The sequence below is a fragment of the Artemia franciscana genome, chromosome 2 (assembly GCF_032884065.1).
Source record: "Artemia franciscana chromosome 2, ASM3288406v1, whole genome shotgun sequence".
NCBI classification, from domain to species: domain Eukaryota; kingdom Metazoa; phylum Arthropoda; class Branchiopoda; order Anostraca; family Artemiidae; genus Artemia; species Artemia franciscana.
This window is the reverse complement of record NC_088864.1, coordinates 22,064,460-22,079,796: the sequence shown is the minus strand read 5'-3', so window position 1 is coordinate 22,079,796 and position 15,337 is coordinate 22,064,460. Positions and strand designations below refer to the sequence as shown.

The window sequence follows — 15,337 nt, the reverse complement described above, 5'->3', positions numbered from 1 at the left end:
ATCTTATTTGCTCTCGATTTAAAATGTTTTAAAAAATACTGGGAAAAGTTTATCTAAGAAATAGTTGTTATAGTTGGATAGTGATGGATACAAAAGAAAATAAGATATCTTTTCTGAAATTATTGCGCTTAATAATCAATCCAATCATAATAATTGTGTGTTTCTTTGTATTGCTAAGGAGTTTGGCTTCGTTGTAAGTATTTCATAGAATTTTTCTTTTATCTTAGTTAACAACAAGAAAAAACAGGTTTTCCCAGTTGAGAGTAAAGGATAACAATAAAAATTAAAGTAAACAGAAATTGTTCAATAATGAGGGGTTCTGTGCCCTCCTCAACCCTTACTCTCACCGGTCTTTATGCTAAAATTCGGATTTTTGACACAATTCTTTAAGAGCGACTATTCAAGCACAAAACATTGAATTGGATTCTAAAGTAAATTTAGAACACATAGAAAACATTAGTGTAAGGAGCGGAGGGTTGAAGAAGAGGCAGGACTCACAAAATAAATCCATTTCGTTTCAAGTTTTAGTTTTGTCCTTTACTTAAAAATAACTTTACTTAAGAAAAACGATCTAAGCAGGTCAGAAATATGAAAAAATTTGCTAAGAGCCTTAATTTTGGTTTTTGAAAATGACGGCATGTGCTATGTTAGTATATCATATAAGCATTTCGTATGACATCATATAAGCATATTCTCATATGATATGATGCATAGAAAAAAACAAGATTGTTGAGTTTCCAACGCATCAGTTACTTTTATGTTATAATGTCTGTTGGAAGACCCAAAAAACAAAAATTTACAGTTGGAAAACAACTTTGGTACCAACACCGAACTATCAAACGTGATGAGCTGTGAAAATCGACAACCTGGACAATCAATTCCGATAACACCAACACGGGCAGCTAAAACAAAGGCCATTGGTAAGTTGACTGAAGTAATGAGAATCTAAAAGCGAGTAAAAATGAAAATGAAAAGCAAAGACACGGGCGATCCCCCATAGTAATTGGTCAGTCTATTTAAGCACATCCATACGAGGCGTAAAAAAGGAGCTATTAGCCTCTCAAGATGTTATTACGCGCACCTGGGTCCTACCCAGTATTATAGCGCACCAGCTACAGTTAATTACATTTGTAAATATTCCCAATATTCCATGACACCCTTTACCCCAACATTCCAGGACACACATATCCCACCGTTCCGACAGGTACTTGTTCCGTAATAGGGTTTGTTTACTTTTGCTTGTTACGTAATTGGGAATATTTTCTAAGAGATGCAGGTATTTACTGCGCAACAGGACTTGTTCAGAGTCAAGCATGAAATCCCCGGTTGAAAGTTTAGTTTTAGGATCCACCTTGCTTGGTACCGTCCCCAAACCTAACCTACTAGCACGTAAGAAAAAGGCTGAATCCTTAAAAACTGTGTGGCCCACAGATAAATTCTCTAGACAATCATTCCCAGTGAAAATTTACTTCGGGCAATCATCCTTAATATCTCCATATGTAAAACTGAGTCAGCAAGGAGAAAGTAAGAAAAAAATCAAATTGGAATTCATGTAAATTCCAACGATGTATAAATTTTCCTGAAAAGCTCAACCCGTAGAATCCTCCTTCCTCATAGAAAATTCTCCTTGTGAAAAATCCCCCAGCAGAAGATTCACTTCCCCCACTAAAAAAATGTATGTCTTCTTCCCAATAACAAATAATCTAAGTAAACAGGGAGCAAATTTTATAACATATTGACAAAAGGCTGTCTCAGGGGCTGTGGGAGGTCATATATAAAGGCATAATTATCAGATCTTCCAACTATTTTGAATAAATGGCAATCTCCAAATTTTGATTTGACGATTTTGGGCAAGTTCAGGCAATGAGAGGGGGACAAGTTGCCCTCCAAAATTTTTGGTCGCTAAAAAAGGCCACTAGAAGTTTTAATTTCTCTTCGAATGAGACTCTCTTCATATTCTAGGACTATTTATTGGACCATCTGGCAAACAAAAATACAAATTTCCACATTTTCGCAAATATGAGCTTGAAACCTCTAGAGCAGGGTTCTAATGTACAGTTGGGTGCTGAATCTGATCATGTAATTTTCATTAATATTTTTCGACTTTTCCAAATATAGGTATATTTTCTCAGGGTCGTACCCTTTGATGGGTAACACCAACTTTGTGAATCTTATACGTTTTGGAATCAGCATAATAAGCAAATTTCTTATGTATTTATTGGTGTAAAAATTCCATCTTTAAAAGTTTCGGTTACTATTGAGCCTCGTCACTCTTTATTTACAGTTTGTTACGATGAACTTTTTGAAAAGTTTGCGAGAAGAAGTAATAGTGGCAAGTAAAGAAAACAAAACACCAAAAACAATGAGAGCAGATTTGATGTACTTAGTGCTCAGTAAGAGCTTAGGCCAGATGTCGCTACTACGGTTAATACCGTACTACGGTTAAAACGGTATAATGGTCCTACGGATGATTATACAAGAAAACAAAGTTTATTAAATTAATAACGAATAGTTTTATGAGAAGCAGCGCACTTGCGTTGCATGTAGCGTTTAGCAATGATTTTTTAATGTGTCATTTGTGTTGTTTTTTTTTTCAGAGTCAATTCTGAAATTTTTTCAAGTGCTTATCCGATTGAAAATTGGAAGACCTAGTACCTTCTTTAAAATTCAAACGTGGATTGCATCCAGACCCGTGTAAAGTCCAAGGCTTCTGATTAAGTTTTTTACATAGCTATATTTTGACTATTCTACTTTATTAAACAGTAAAAAAAATTAGCGTAAAGAGCAGGGCGTTGAGAAGAGAGCAGCCCCTTTCATACACGGAGTTTCGTTTTAAGTTTTAGTGTCGCTCCTTACTTTCAGTTAAAAAAACTATTTTTTTTATTTAATTTCTGAACGTTTTTGAATTAATGCATGTTTGATTTGGGCTCTCCGCACATAAATTATTAAAATGAAATTTGCATATAAATTCTTTTTTTGGCTAAATGGCTTTCTCTTAGTTTTGATCAGACAATTTTGAGAAATAAGGGGTGGGGAAGGAGGTTTAGTTGCCCTTAATTTTTTTGGTTATTTAAAAAGGGAACTAGAACTTTTAATTTTTAACGAACGTTTTTATTAGTAAAAAATATACGTAACTTAAGAATTAAATTACGTAACAAACTTCTATATCCTTATATTTTTATTATGTATATGAACGGGTTTGTCCCCTCGTTAATACCTCGCTCTTTACACTATAGCTCAAGTTTTGTCCCATTTCCTTAACAATGACCCCTGAATCAGAAAGGCCGTAGAATAAATAGTTGAAATTACTAAAGATACTTTAGCATAGGGAGCGAGGTATTTAGGAGGAAAAGAGCCCCTCATATGCGTAATAATATCTTTCCGTTTTAAGTTTTAATGCTACTCCTTACTTTCAATTGAAAAAACGGTAAAATTCTAGTTAATTGACTTCTTGCTATCTCGGAAAGGGTTTAGGTTAGGAAAATGAAACTTTCAGGGATGAATCTACAGACTAAAGTATGTCCCAGGAAAGTATTTTGAAGCAACTACCTCCACTCTTTCTCCCTCTTGAGGGCTCTGACCTTTTATGACCTTTAAAAATATGTGTGTTATAAAAGTGAAACCTTTCAATATAGATGTTCTACTTAATTGAAGGACAACAAAATAGTTTTCAGCTTCAACTTTGCTCAATTCTATTTAATATGGTTTTAAAGATATGCAAATACATTTCCTAAATCTTGAAAAAAACATTGGTATGGCTCAAAATTCTACTCAAATGACAGGAATAGCATCTTCAGAACTAAAGGCTGAGAAAAAGCAACTAGTAACTGAAAATTATGGTAAAATGTTGTTTTGTCAAAATTTCAATACGTATAGACCTGTCATGTAGGCAAATTTCAGGGCCCTCTAGAGGGAGAAAGAATGGAGGTGGGTACTTTAAAATACCTTCCCGGAACATACTTTAGCCTGTAGACTCATCCCTGAAAGTTTCAATTTTCTAACCTAAACCATTTCTGAGATAGCAAGAAGTCAATTAACTAAAATTTTACCGAAAAAACTTTTTCGTGTTTATTTTTTCATTGTTTTTTTTTATAGTAATGCTAGAAAATCCTGCACCCTTTTCATTGAATTTCTCTTCCCCCATGACATATTCCTCCATGGAAAAATCCTCCCACAGAGCCCCCTCTTCTCACCCCCCCTCCCAACCAAAAAAAGCCTGAAAACGTCTGTACACTTCCCAATAACCATTACTGTATGTAAACAATGGTCAAAGTTTGTAACTTGCAGCCCCTCCCCCGGGGACTTTGGGGGAGTAAGTCATCCCCAAAGACATAGTTCTTATGGTTTTTGACTATGTTGAACAAAATGGCTATCTCAAAATGATGATCCGTTGACTTTGGTTAAAAATGAGCGTGGGAGGGGGCCTAGGTGCCCTCCAATTTTTCGGTCACTTAAAAAGGGCAATATAAATTTTCATTTCCTTTAGAATTAGTCCTCTTGCAAAATTCTAGGACCACTTGGTCGATACGATGACCCCTGGGAAAAAAAAAAACAAAAAAAAAACAAATTAACACGCACCCGTGATCTGTCTTCTGGCAAAAAATACGAAATTCCACCTTTTTGTAGATAGGAGCTTGAAAGTTTGCAACATGGTTCTCTTATACGCTGAATACGATGTTGTGATTTTCATTAAGATTCTATCACTTTTAGGGGGTGTTTTCCCCCATTTTCCAAAATAAGGCAAATTTTCACAGGCTCGTAACTTTTGATGAAAAACACGACATTTGATGAAACTTACATATTTAAAATCAGCATGAAAATCTGATTCTTTTGATGCATCTTTTAGTGTCAAAATTCCGTTTTTTAGAGTTTCGTTTACTATTGAGCCGGTTCGCTCCTTACTACAGTTCGTTACCACGAACTGTTTGATAATGAAATCCCATAATTATTACTACTTTTTCAAAATTCCAAGTCAATTACTTTTTCTTGAACTAAATAAAAATCAAATTTTTCAGCTGAAAGTAAGGAGTAGCAATATAACTTAAAACGAGCATAAATGGTTCCGTTTATGAGGGGGGCTGACCCCTCCTCAATACCTTGCTCTTTACTCTAAAATTTGATCTTTTGTCTTAATTTCTAAAGAACTATAGCATAAAGAGTGGTGCATGGACAAGGGGGCAACCGAACTGTTTAATCAAACAGTTCGTGGTAACAAACTGTAGTAAGGAGCGACCCGGCTCAATAGTAGCCGAAACTCGAAAAAAAAGGATTGGTCTTGATTTTTATGAATTCGTCTGGACGTATAGAACCTGCTGATGTATTCGTTTTGATTTCCAGAGGCTGAACTTGATTTTTTGGATTTGTCTCAATTTTGATACCAATAGTTACATCAAAAGAATCGAATTTTAATGCTGATTTCAAATATATAAATTTGTCTTACCATCAAGATTAGTTTTACCCATCAAAAGTTACGAGCCTGTGAAAATTTGCCTCATTTTAGAAAATAGGGGGAAACACCCCCTAAAAGTAATAGGATCTTAACAAAAATCACACCGTCAGATTCAGTGTATCAGAGAACCCTATTGTAGAAGTTTCAAGCTCCTATCTACAAAAATGTGGATCTTATTTTTTGCCAGAAGACAGATCACGGATGCGTGTTTATTTGTGTTTTTGTTGTTTTTATTTCCCAGGGGTGATCGTATCGACCAAGTGGTCCTAGAATGTCGCGAGAGGGCTCATTCTAATTGAATGAATTTCTAGTGCCCTTTTTAAGTGGTCAAACAAATTGGAGGGCACCTAGGCCCCCTCCCACGCTCATTTTCCCGCAAAATAACCAGCTCAAAATTTTGAGATAGTCATTTTATTCACCATAGTCTACAAACCTAAGAACTATGTCTTTGGGGACGACTTACTCCTCCACATTCCCCATGTAAGGGGCTGCAATTTACAAACTTTGACCTGTGTTTACATATAGTAGTGGTTATTGGGAAGTGTACAGATGTTTTCAGGTTCTTTTTTGTTTTGAGGGGGGGGGGAAGGATTATGTGGATGGATATTCCCATGGAGTAATTTGTCATGGGGGAAGAGAATTTCAATTAAGGAGGCGCAGGATTTTCTTGTATTATTAAAAAAAACAATGGAAATATAAGTATGGAAACTTTTTTCAACTGAAAGTAAGGAGCATCATTAAAACTTAAAACGAATAGAAATTATTACGCATATTAGGGCTTTACCTCCTCGTAATACCACGCTCTTTACGCTAAATTATTTTTAGTAATTTCAACAATTTGTTCTACGGCCTTTGTGATTCAGGGTTCATTCTTAAGGAATTAAGACAAAATTTAAGCTTTAGTGTAAAGAGCGAGGTACTGACAAGGGGGTGAACCCCCTCATATACGCAATAAGATCATAAAAATATGGAAGTTCGTTACGTCAGCTATTTCGTAAGTTACGTATATGTTTTACAAATGAAAACGTTCGTAAGAAATTAAAAGTTTTAGATGCCTTTTCAAGCAATCAAAAAATTGGAGGGCAACTAGGCCTACTCTCTCGCTCCTTTTTTCTTAAAATCTTCCAATTAAAACTATGAGAAAGCCATTTAGCCAAAAAAATTAATATTCAAATTTCGTTTTAATTATTTATGTGTGGAGAACCAAGATCAAAGATTCATTAATTCAAAAACGTCCAGAAATTAAATAAAAAAACAAGTTTTTTTTAACTAAAAGTAAGGAGCAGCAATAAAACTTAAAACGAACAGAAATTACTCCGTATATGAAAAGGGCTTTTCCTCCTCAATACCCCGCTCTTTACGTTAAAGTTATTTACTATTTTAAAAAGTAGAGTTAAGAGAAAGAGTCAAACTTTAGCGTAAAGAGCGGGGCGTTGAGGAAGAAAAGCCCTTTTCATACACGGAGTAATTTCTGTTCGTTTTAAGTTTTAAATGTTGCTCCTTACTTTTAGTTGAAAAAAGTTGTTTTTTTTTTATTTAATTAAAAACAAAAAGGAATTAAACACAGCAAATGGAATTACGCTAAGCTAACTATTATTTATTATTGAGCAAGAGAAGCCAAAACATATTTCAAAAACGAAATGAAAACACTCTTAAAATTGACAATTTTTTGAATAATTTTTATTATATTGTATTGCGTTATTTTGATTTCAACCTGGATAAATCCACCTCAATCGAAAAACTTTCCCAGAAATATCTCCCATGGAAAGCTTTCTCACAGAAGAACTTCCCCTGGAGCACTCTTTCCATTGGAAATTAGCTCCACCCACAGAAAAATCTTCCAGAAACTACAACCCCGTTGATAATTTCCCTTAGGTACTTCCTTTGGAACATCTAAGCATGAAAAATTTAGTCACCAAAGAGAAGGTAAGACAAATAAAAAGAACTTTATTTAGTAAATCTGGCAAATTTTTGCATGTAAAAATAATTCTAGGAAGTTCACCCGAGGAAGCTTCCCTCCCTGCAGAAAATCCTCCCCGTGGGAAATTCTCCCATCCTGCTGAAAATCCTCTCCCTGAAAAATGTCATTATACATATTACAATTATCAACAATAAAAATTATATGTAAACAGTGGGCAAATTTCTTAGCTTGCAGTCCTTTCCGTAGAGGCTGTGGGGGGTCATTTCATCCCCAAAGGCAAAGTTATAGGGTGTTTCAACTACGCTGAGCAAAATGGCTATCACAAAATTTTTATTGGACAATTTTGGGGAAAAATGAGCGTGGGACCCCTCCCACGCTGTTATAATCTTTCGCTGTTCTGGCTAGCTGTTCTCCAATCTTTTTGGTCACTTAAAAACTAGAATTTTTAATTTTAGTTCAAGTTAGCCCTCTTCTAATTTTTTAGGATAAAAAAAGAAAGAAAGAAAAAAGAAAGAAAAAAGAAAAAAGAATCTTTTGCGTGGGAAGAAAAAAGAAAGAAAGAAAAAAAACACGCATCTATGATTCTTTCTTCTGGCAAAAGATGCTACAGGTTGCAAAGTATATATATATATATATATATATATATATATATATATATATATATATATATATATATATATATATATATATATATATATATATATATATATATATATATATATATTTATATATATATATATATATATACATATATATATATATATATATATATATATATATATATATATATATATATATATATATATATATATATATATATATATATATATATATATATATATATATATATATATATATATATATATATAGGGGTAAACATATAGTGCCGGTGGCTTTGCCGAGGCCTGGGCAATCGGCACGCTGCAGGTTTCAAAATATAGATTCTCGTTGTCCCTTGTCTTCTAAACGCAGACAATTTGAGCCTTTCCTTGATGTCAAGACGTCCAAAGGTACCTTAAATGAGAAGTATTGCCTTTGCAAAATTAAGTTTTTTATTGGACAGTTAACTTCTGCCTCGGTTTATCTTTTGTCGTTATTAAATAAAAAAAAAAGTTTTTTTAACTGAAAGTAAGGAGCAAAGTCAAAACTTAAAACGAACAAAAATTACTCCGCATATGAATGGGGGTTTTCCACCACAACGCCTCGCTCTTTACACTAAAGTTTGACTCTTTCTTAACTCTACTTTTTAAAACGGTAAAAAACTGTGTTTTCGCTCTTCATTTTATTTATGACACGTTTTAGGATTTTGATTACTTCCGATAATTTAGCAATGGTCTTTGCTTTAGCTGCCAGTATTGGTGTTGTCGCATTGATGATCCAGGTTGTCGATTTTAGCGTGAGTAGTGATGGGTCATTCTATTTATAAACGTCCATAGGGGGTGTACAAAAAACTAGTAGCCCTTAAGACGTTATTACGCGCACATGGGTCGTAAGCAGTACTATAGCGCATCTGTAACGGTATAGTACATCTGTATATAATACCATTTTTTTCATAACACCCACTATCCAACTATTCCATGACACACATATCCCACCACTTCGACCACAGCCGGCAGACATGTGTTACGCACTAGGGTTTGTTTACTTTTGGTTGGTACGTATTTGAGAATGTTTCCTAAGAGATGGTGGTACTTGTTACGTATGAGAATTTGTTAGAGTTCACTAGTCAAGTGGGGAATCCCTGTTTGTAACTGAGAGAGAAATACATGTGGATGACATTTAATGACGGTGCACACGTAGGATGTAACGCAATGTTGTTTGACTTGACGGATATATCGGGGTGCTGTATTCTTAAGTGACTTGTTAGATTTATTGGGAATGATATAACAGAAGCGCACACGTGAACTGTTATATAATGACATGCACGTGTGGGTTGTTACATAGTACTCTATGAGATTTTCGGTTTTTTCATGGCGTTTTTCATTAGGGAACCTTTATAATCCAAAAGTTTTTATCCGTATTAGAATTCAAAAGGGATCCCCCTCAACGGGATGGAGCACTAGACGTGTGGACTACAAAAGCCTTTCTAATTTTATTATTCGAGGAATACTTTCTAAATGCTGACTGATTTGCACACGGGGGAATTCCCTACCCACCCTCTAGAAAGGTTAAATGGTTCGCAGGTTTTCAACCCTTTCTACGTCAGAGCGCAAAAGCAGTTCAATGCTAATGATTTATGGTCTATTAGATGCATGTGTGTATTACAGAGCTATTCGTTTTCCAACATGACCTTCCCAAGTTAAGCTAGCTATTACGTCAGTGAGATGTTATATAGCATTGGCTTTAGATATTTCATTACGTGAATGATTATATATTGAATTTTTTTCCTGGAACAAGAAACATAAAGAATGAAGGCTTTCGCACATACAACTTTTATCAATAGAATTATATTGACAAGCATTATTAAAACACAAAAAAAGTTAAAACACAACAAACGAAAAAGAAAACGTGAGAAAAGCGCATCAAGGATAAAACATAAGCAAAAAGAACCATAAAATAAAGAAAGGTGGGAACCCTAGTAACCAACTCCTGAGGGGAGAGTTGTTATTAGAGATAAATTCAAATAATATTAATAGTTATTTTTGAGAGGTCTTTTTGAAAATACCACGTGTCTATTTGACGCATCTCCAAAAAAGAGACACATTTTTGCATTCGGTTATTTCCGATAGGTTTTAATAGGAACACTACGTTTTATAGAGCCAAGGCTATATATATTTGAAACACCGTGACAATATGAGGCATGCCCATCCCATAGCAACCAATTCTGAAGGAGTGGCTTGTCATTAGAGATAAATTAAAACCCTACTAATAGATATTTCTGAGAGGTCTTAATGAAAATACTACGTTTATATTGCTCTAGTAGACACGCCTACAAGAAAAAAGACATATTTTTGCATTGAGTTATTTTTAAGAGGTCATAATGAAAATGCTATGTTTCTTGAACCAAAACTATGCATATTTCATGCCACAATGATAATATACGGCTGGCTAGCCCCCTAGCAACCAATTCCAGGAGGGAGGTTCGTTATTAGAGATAAATTTAATCCATATTAAGAGATATTTCTGAGAGGTCTCAATGAAAAAGCCACGTTTCCTTGAGCCAAGATTCTGCATATTCACGCCACTGTGACAATATGTGGCTGGCCCAACCCCTAGCAACCAATTCTATATAGGGAAGAAAACCATATTAAAAGTTACATCTGGGATATTTTAATGGAAATTTTACGTTTCTTGCGGCCAGGGCTATGCATATTTCACGCAACCGTGACAGTATGTGACTGCCCTTCACCTAGCAAGAAATTTCAGAGGGGAGGCTTGTAATCAGAGATTGTTTTTAATCTATGTTAAGAGTTATTGCTGTTAGATTTTAATGAAAATGCCACGTTTCTTTGAGCCAAGACCATGCATATTCATGCCACCGTGAAAATATATAGCTTGCCCATACCCTAGAAAGTAAGTCCAGACGTAGGGCTGCTTGTTATTAGAAATAAATTGAAACAATTTTTAGAGCTATTTCTGAGAGGTTTTAAAGGAAATAGCACGTTCTTTTGAGCAAAGGCTATTCATATTCACGCCATCGCGACAATATGTGACTACCCTGCCCTAGCGAGCAAATCTAGAAGGCAGTCTTGTTATTAGCGATAAATATAAAACAATATTAAGAATTATTTCTGAGACTCCTAGTGAAAATGCCTCGTTTCTTTGACTGGCTGTTAGATTTTAGCCATCTCCACAAATTAACACTTTTAATCCCTTCAACCTTAACTTTAAGCTGTAGAACATGTTAGTCCAAGGTAATTCACTTCGCCGTGTCACACTATGGATGACACACGGTACCCTCTGGCACCCTTTATCATTCTAAAGGCATTTGTCTGATATTTTCCTACAAAAATATATGTTAGACTGGAATCAATCGTTTAAACATAATGAAAAATTTCCAATAGCGTTTGTTCTGTTGACTCCTGGCTATGGGGGCCAGCTTGACAGAATCTAACACTCTGATGAGGGACATATCACCTCTGGAGAATCCACCCTCTGGAGCATATTATCACACTTCAGAGGTTTTTATCCTGTTACCCACTGAAATAACTTTATAAACTAAAAATAACCATTTTTTAATTTCAACAGCGAAAACTTGCCATTTCATCGTTAGATTGTGATGTTCCATGGCAAATCCCAGAGTCTCACACTTAAGACCAGGTAAACGGCACCCTCTGGCAACTAATTTCATACACAAGACATTTTGAGACATGTTTCTCCAAAAATAATCGTTTGCACTAGAATGGATCGTTAAAACTTAACGAAAAATTCCCAATAACATTTCTTCTGGTGACTCCTGGCAATTGAGGCCAGCAAGGCACAATCTACCACCCCAATGACGCCCTATAGTGCATACTTTCACACTGAATGGGTTTTCAAGCTTTTCCCCGCAAAAATAACCTTATAAACCCTAAATGACCATTATTTTTACATGAATGGCGAGAATTTGCCATTTCATTGTTAAATTACGATTTTTCTTTCACACTCTCTTTTCCTTATTTCCAGTGATTTTGCAAAAATCCAACTGATTGTTAAAAAGAGATATTTTCATGAACAAGCCTTTCCCTTATTCCCACAACATACAGAAATACAGACAAAATACTAAACCGTAGATATCCAGGCAAACTTAGGGAATCCACGAACAAACTGTAGAAATCAAGGACAACCTCTAAAATCATGACCAGTACATAGAAATTATAACAATGCAGAGATATCCACATGAATTCAAAAATATCAGGGTCAGCCATAGCATTTTAGACCAAACCATAGATATCAAGACCAATCCGAAGAAGTCAATAAGTCAATATATAGAAATCCAGAACAATCCCTAGAAAACAAGACCAATACATAGAAATCAGAACCAACCCATAAATCAAGACAAAACGGAAGAAATCAAAATCGATCTATAGAAATCAAGAAAACTCCCATAGAGATTAAACCCAATGCATAGAAATCCAGGGAGATTCATAGAAATTATAACCACTGAACTAAAACCCAGGCTAATTCATAAAATTCAGGGCCAACCCTAGAAATACAAACCAAACCATAGAGATTAAGACCAATACGAAGAAATCAAGAGAACAATAGTAGAAATCTAGAATAATCCTTATAATTCATGACCAAGGAACAGAAATCCACACCAGACCATAAAAATGAAGATTAAACTGACAAAATCAAGGTCAACCTCAAACATTATGACCAACCCAAAGATATCAACGGTCCAATATTTAAAAATCCAGACCAAACCATAAAAATACAGACCGAGCAATAGGAATTGAGACCAATGCAAAAAATCCAGACCAAACCATAGAAATCCAGACGAACTTGCGACAAGCAAGAGATAAATATCTAGAAATTCAGAATAATCCTTAGAAGTCCATATCAATAGGTAAAAATTTAAACCAAATCTAGAAGTCAAGACCAAACAGTTCAAATCAAGACTAATACATAGAAATAATTAACAAACCTTAGAAATCAAGACTAAACTATAGAAATCATGGCCATTCTCTAAAAATTACGACCAGTACATAGGAACTCCGACGAATTAATAAAAATCAAGACCAAACTGTAGAAATCAATGCCAACCTTAAAAACTCAAGACCAATCCGAAAAAACCAAGAGGAAAATATTTAGGAATCTAGGGGAAGTCATATAAATCATAACAAATGCATAGAAATCCAGACAGATTCATAAAAATCAGGGCCAACCCTGAAAATTCTGACCAAACCATAGATATCAAGATCAATATGATGAAATCATAGGATCAATATGAAGAAATCTCGAACAATCCTTAAAAATCATGACCAGTTCATAGAAATCCACAAAAAACCATAAAAATCAAGACTAAACTATAGAAATCAAGGCCAACCTTTAAAAATTACAACCAGTTTGAGGAAATCAAGAAATCAATAGTAGAAATCCAAACCAAACCATAGAAATCAAGACCGACCCTCAGAAATCAAGTGATCAATATACAGAAATCCAGAAGAATCCTTAAAAATAAAAGTCAATACATACATATCCAGGCGAACTGGTAAAAATCAAGACCAAACTCTAGACATCTAGACTGGTTCATCGAAATCATAACTAATGCATAGAAATCTAGAAAAATTCATGAAAATCAGGAACAACCCTAGAAAACCAAACCAACCCACAGAAATCAGAAGACCAATGCAAAGAAATACCAAACCCTAGAATCAAAACCAACCCCCAGAAATCGAGGGATCATCATTCAGAAATCTAGAATAATCCTTCAAAATCAAAATTTTACGTAGAAATCCAGGCGATCTCATAAGAATTAAGACCCAACTCTAGGAATCCAAACCAGTCTATAGAAATTATAACCTCTACATAGGAATCCAGATGAATCCACAGAAACCGCAAGCAATTCACAGACATCAACAAATTCATAAAAATCGGAGTTAACACTGAAAATCCAGACCAAACCAAATACATCAAGACCGTACCCCGGTCTTGATCATCATAAAGAAATGATCAACATATAGAAATTCATACAAATTCCTAGACATCATGACCAATGCATAAAAATCTGGACTACGGAGTAAAAAGCAAGACCAAACTCTAGAAATGAAGATCGTCCTTTAAGAAATCAAGATACATACAAAAAACCAAGGTCGGCATCTAAAAATTATAACAAATACACAGAAATAATGACCAGGTCCTTGAAATTCAGACTAATTCAAAAAAATCAAGACCAAACTGAAGAAATTAAGGTCAACCTCTAAAAATCATAACCAATCCGAAGAAATCAAAAGGTCAATATGTAAAAATCTTTAGCAATTCCACATAAATCATTGTCAATACTTAGAAAACCAGACGAACTCACAAAATTAAAGAGATCAACATAAAGAAATCTAGAACAGTCCTTAGAAATCAAGACTTAAAAATCATAACCAGTGCATTGAAATCCAGACCAAACCGTAAAAACCGTGATCAAACTTTAAAAATCAATTTAGAAATCAATACACAAAAATCATGACCAGACCCTAGAAATCCAAACGAATTCATACAAATCTAGACTGAACCAAAGAAATCTAGGCCAACCTCTAAAAGGCAAGAACAGTTAACCCTAGAGATCCAGACTAAACCATATAGTCATCAAGACCCATCCGAACAAATCATGAGTAAATCATGGAAATCCACTACAAACCATAAAAATCTAGACTAAACTGTAGAAATTAAGTTCAGCCTCTAACACTATGGCCAATCTGAAAAAATCAAGAGATCGTTATGTAGAAATCCAGAAAAACCATGGAAATCTAGACCAAACCATAGAAATCAAGAGACCAATGCATAGAAATCCAAACCAAACCCTAGAAATTCAGAGATCAACATTTAAAAATCCTGAAGATTCCCCTAGAAATCATAGCCAATTCAAAAATTTTTTACGGATTCTTGGGAATCAAAAGCAATGCATAAAAATCAACACGAATTCATGAAAATCAGGGGTCAACCCTAAAAATTCAGAGCAAACCATACACATCAAGACCAAACCGTAGAAATCAAGAGATCACCATATAAAATTCAGAACAATCTTAGAAATCATGACCGGTACATCAAAATCTAGACGCAAACGTAAAAACGAAGACTAAACCTTAGAAATCTTGATCAACCTGTAGAAATCAAGACCAATCAAAAGAAATCAAGGGTATCATCTAAAGATCAAAACCACCACATACAAGTCATAACCATACCCTAGAAATTTTAACGAATTCATAAAAATCAAGACCAAACTAAAGCAATCAAGGCCAATCTTTAAAAATCAAGAGCAATCCGACGAAATAAGGAGATCAGTGTGTAGAAATCTAGAGCAAGCCCATACAAATTATAACCTACTCTTAGAAATC

At 34.7% G+C, this 15,337-nt stretch overlaps 1 protein-coding gene across 1 annotated transcript in view; it reads left to right on the top strand.

The window, feature by feature from the left end:
* Positions 1-38: 38 nt before the first annotated feature.
* Positions 39-15,337, top strand: part of LOC136038775 (fatty acid hydroxylase domain-containing protein 2-like) — a 66,138-nt gene continuing 50,839 nt past the window's right edge. Inside the window, exon 1 of the mRNA XM_065722150.1 lies at positions 39-193. Within this exon, the coding sequence (XP_065578222.1) occupies positions 84-193 (110 nt within the window). The 5' untranslated portion in view covers positions 39-83. The remainder of the gene's footprint in view (positions 194-15,337) is intronic.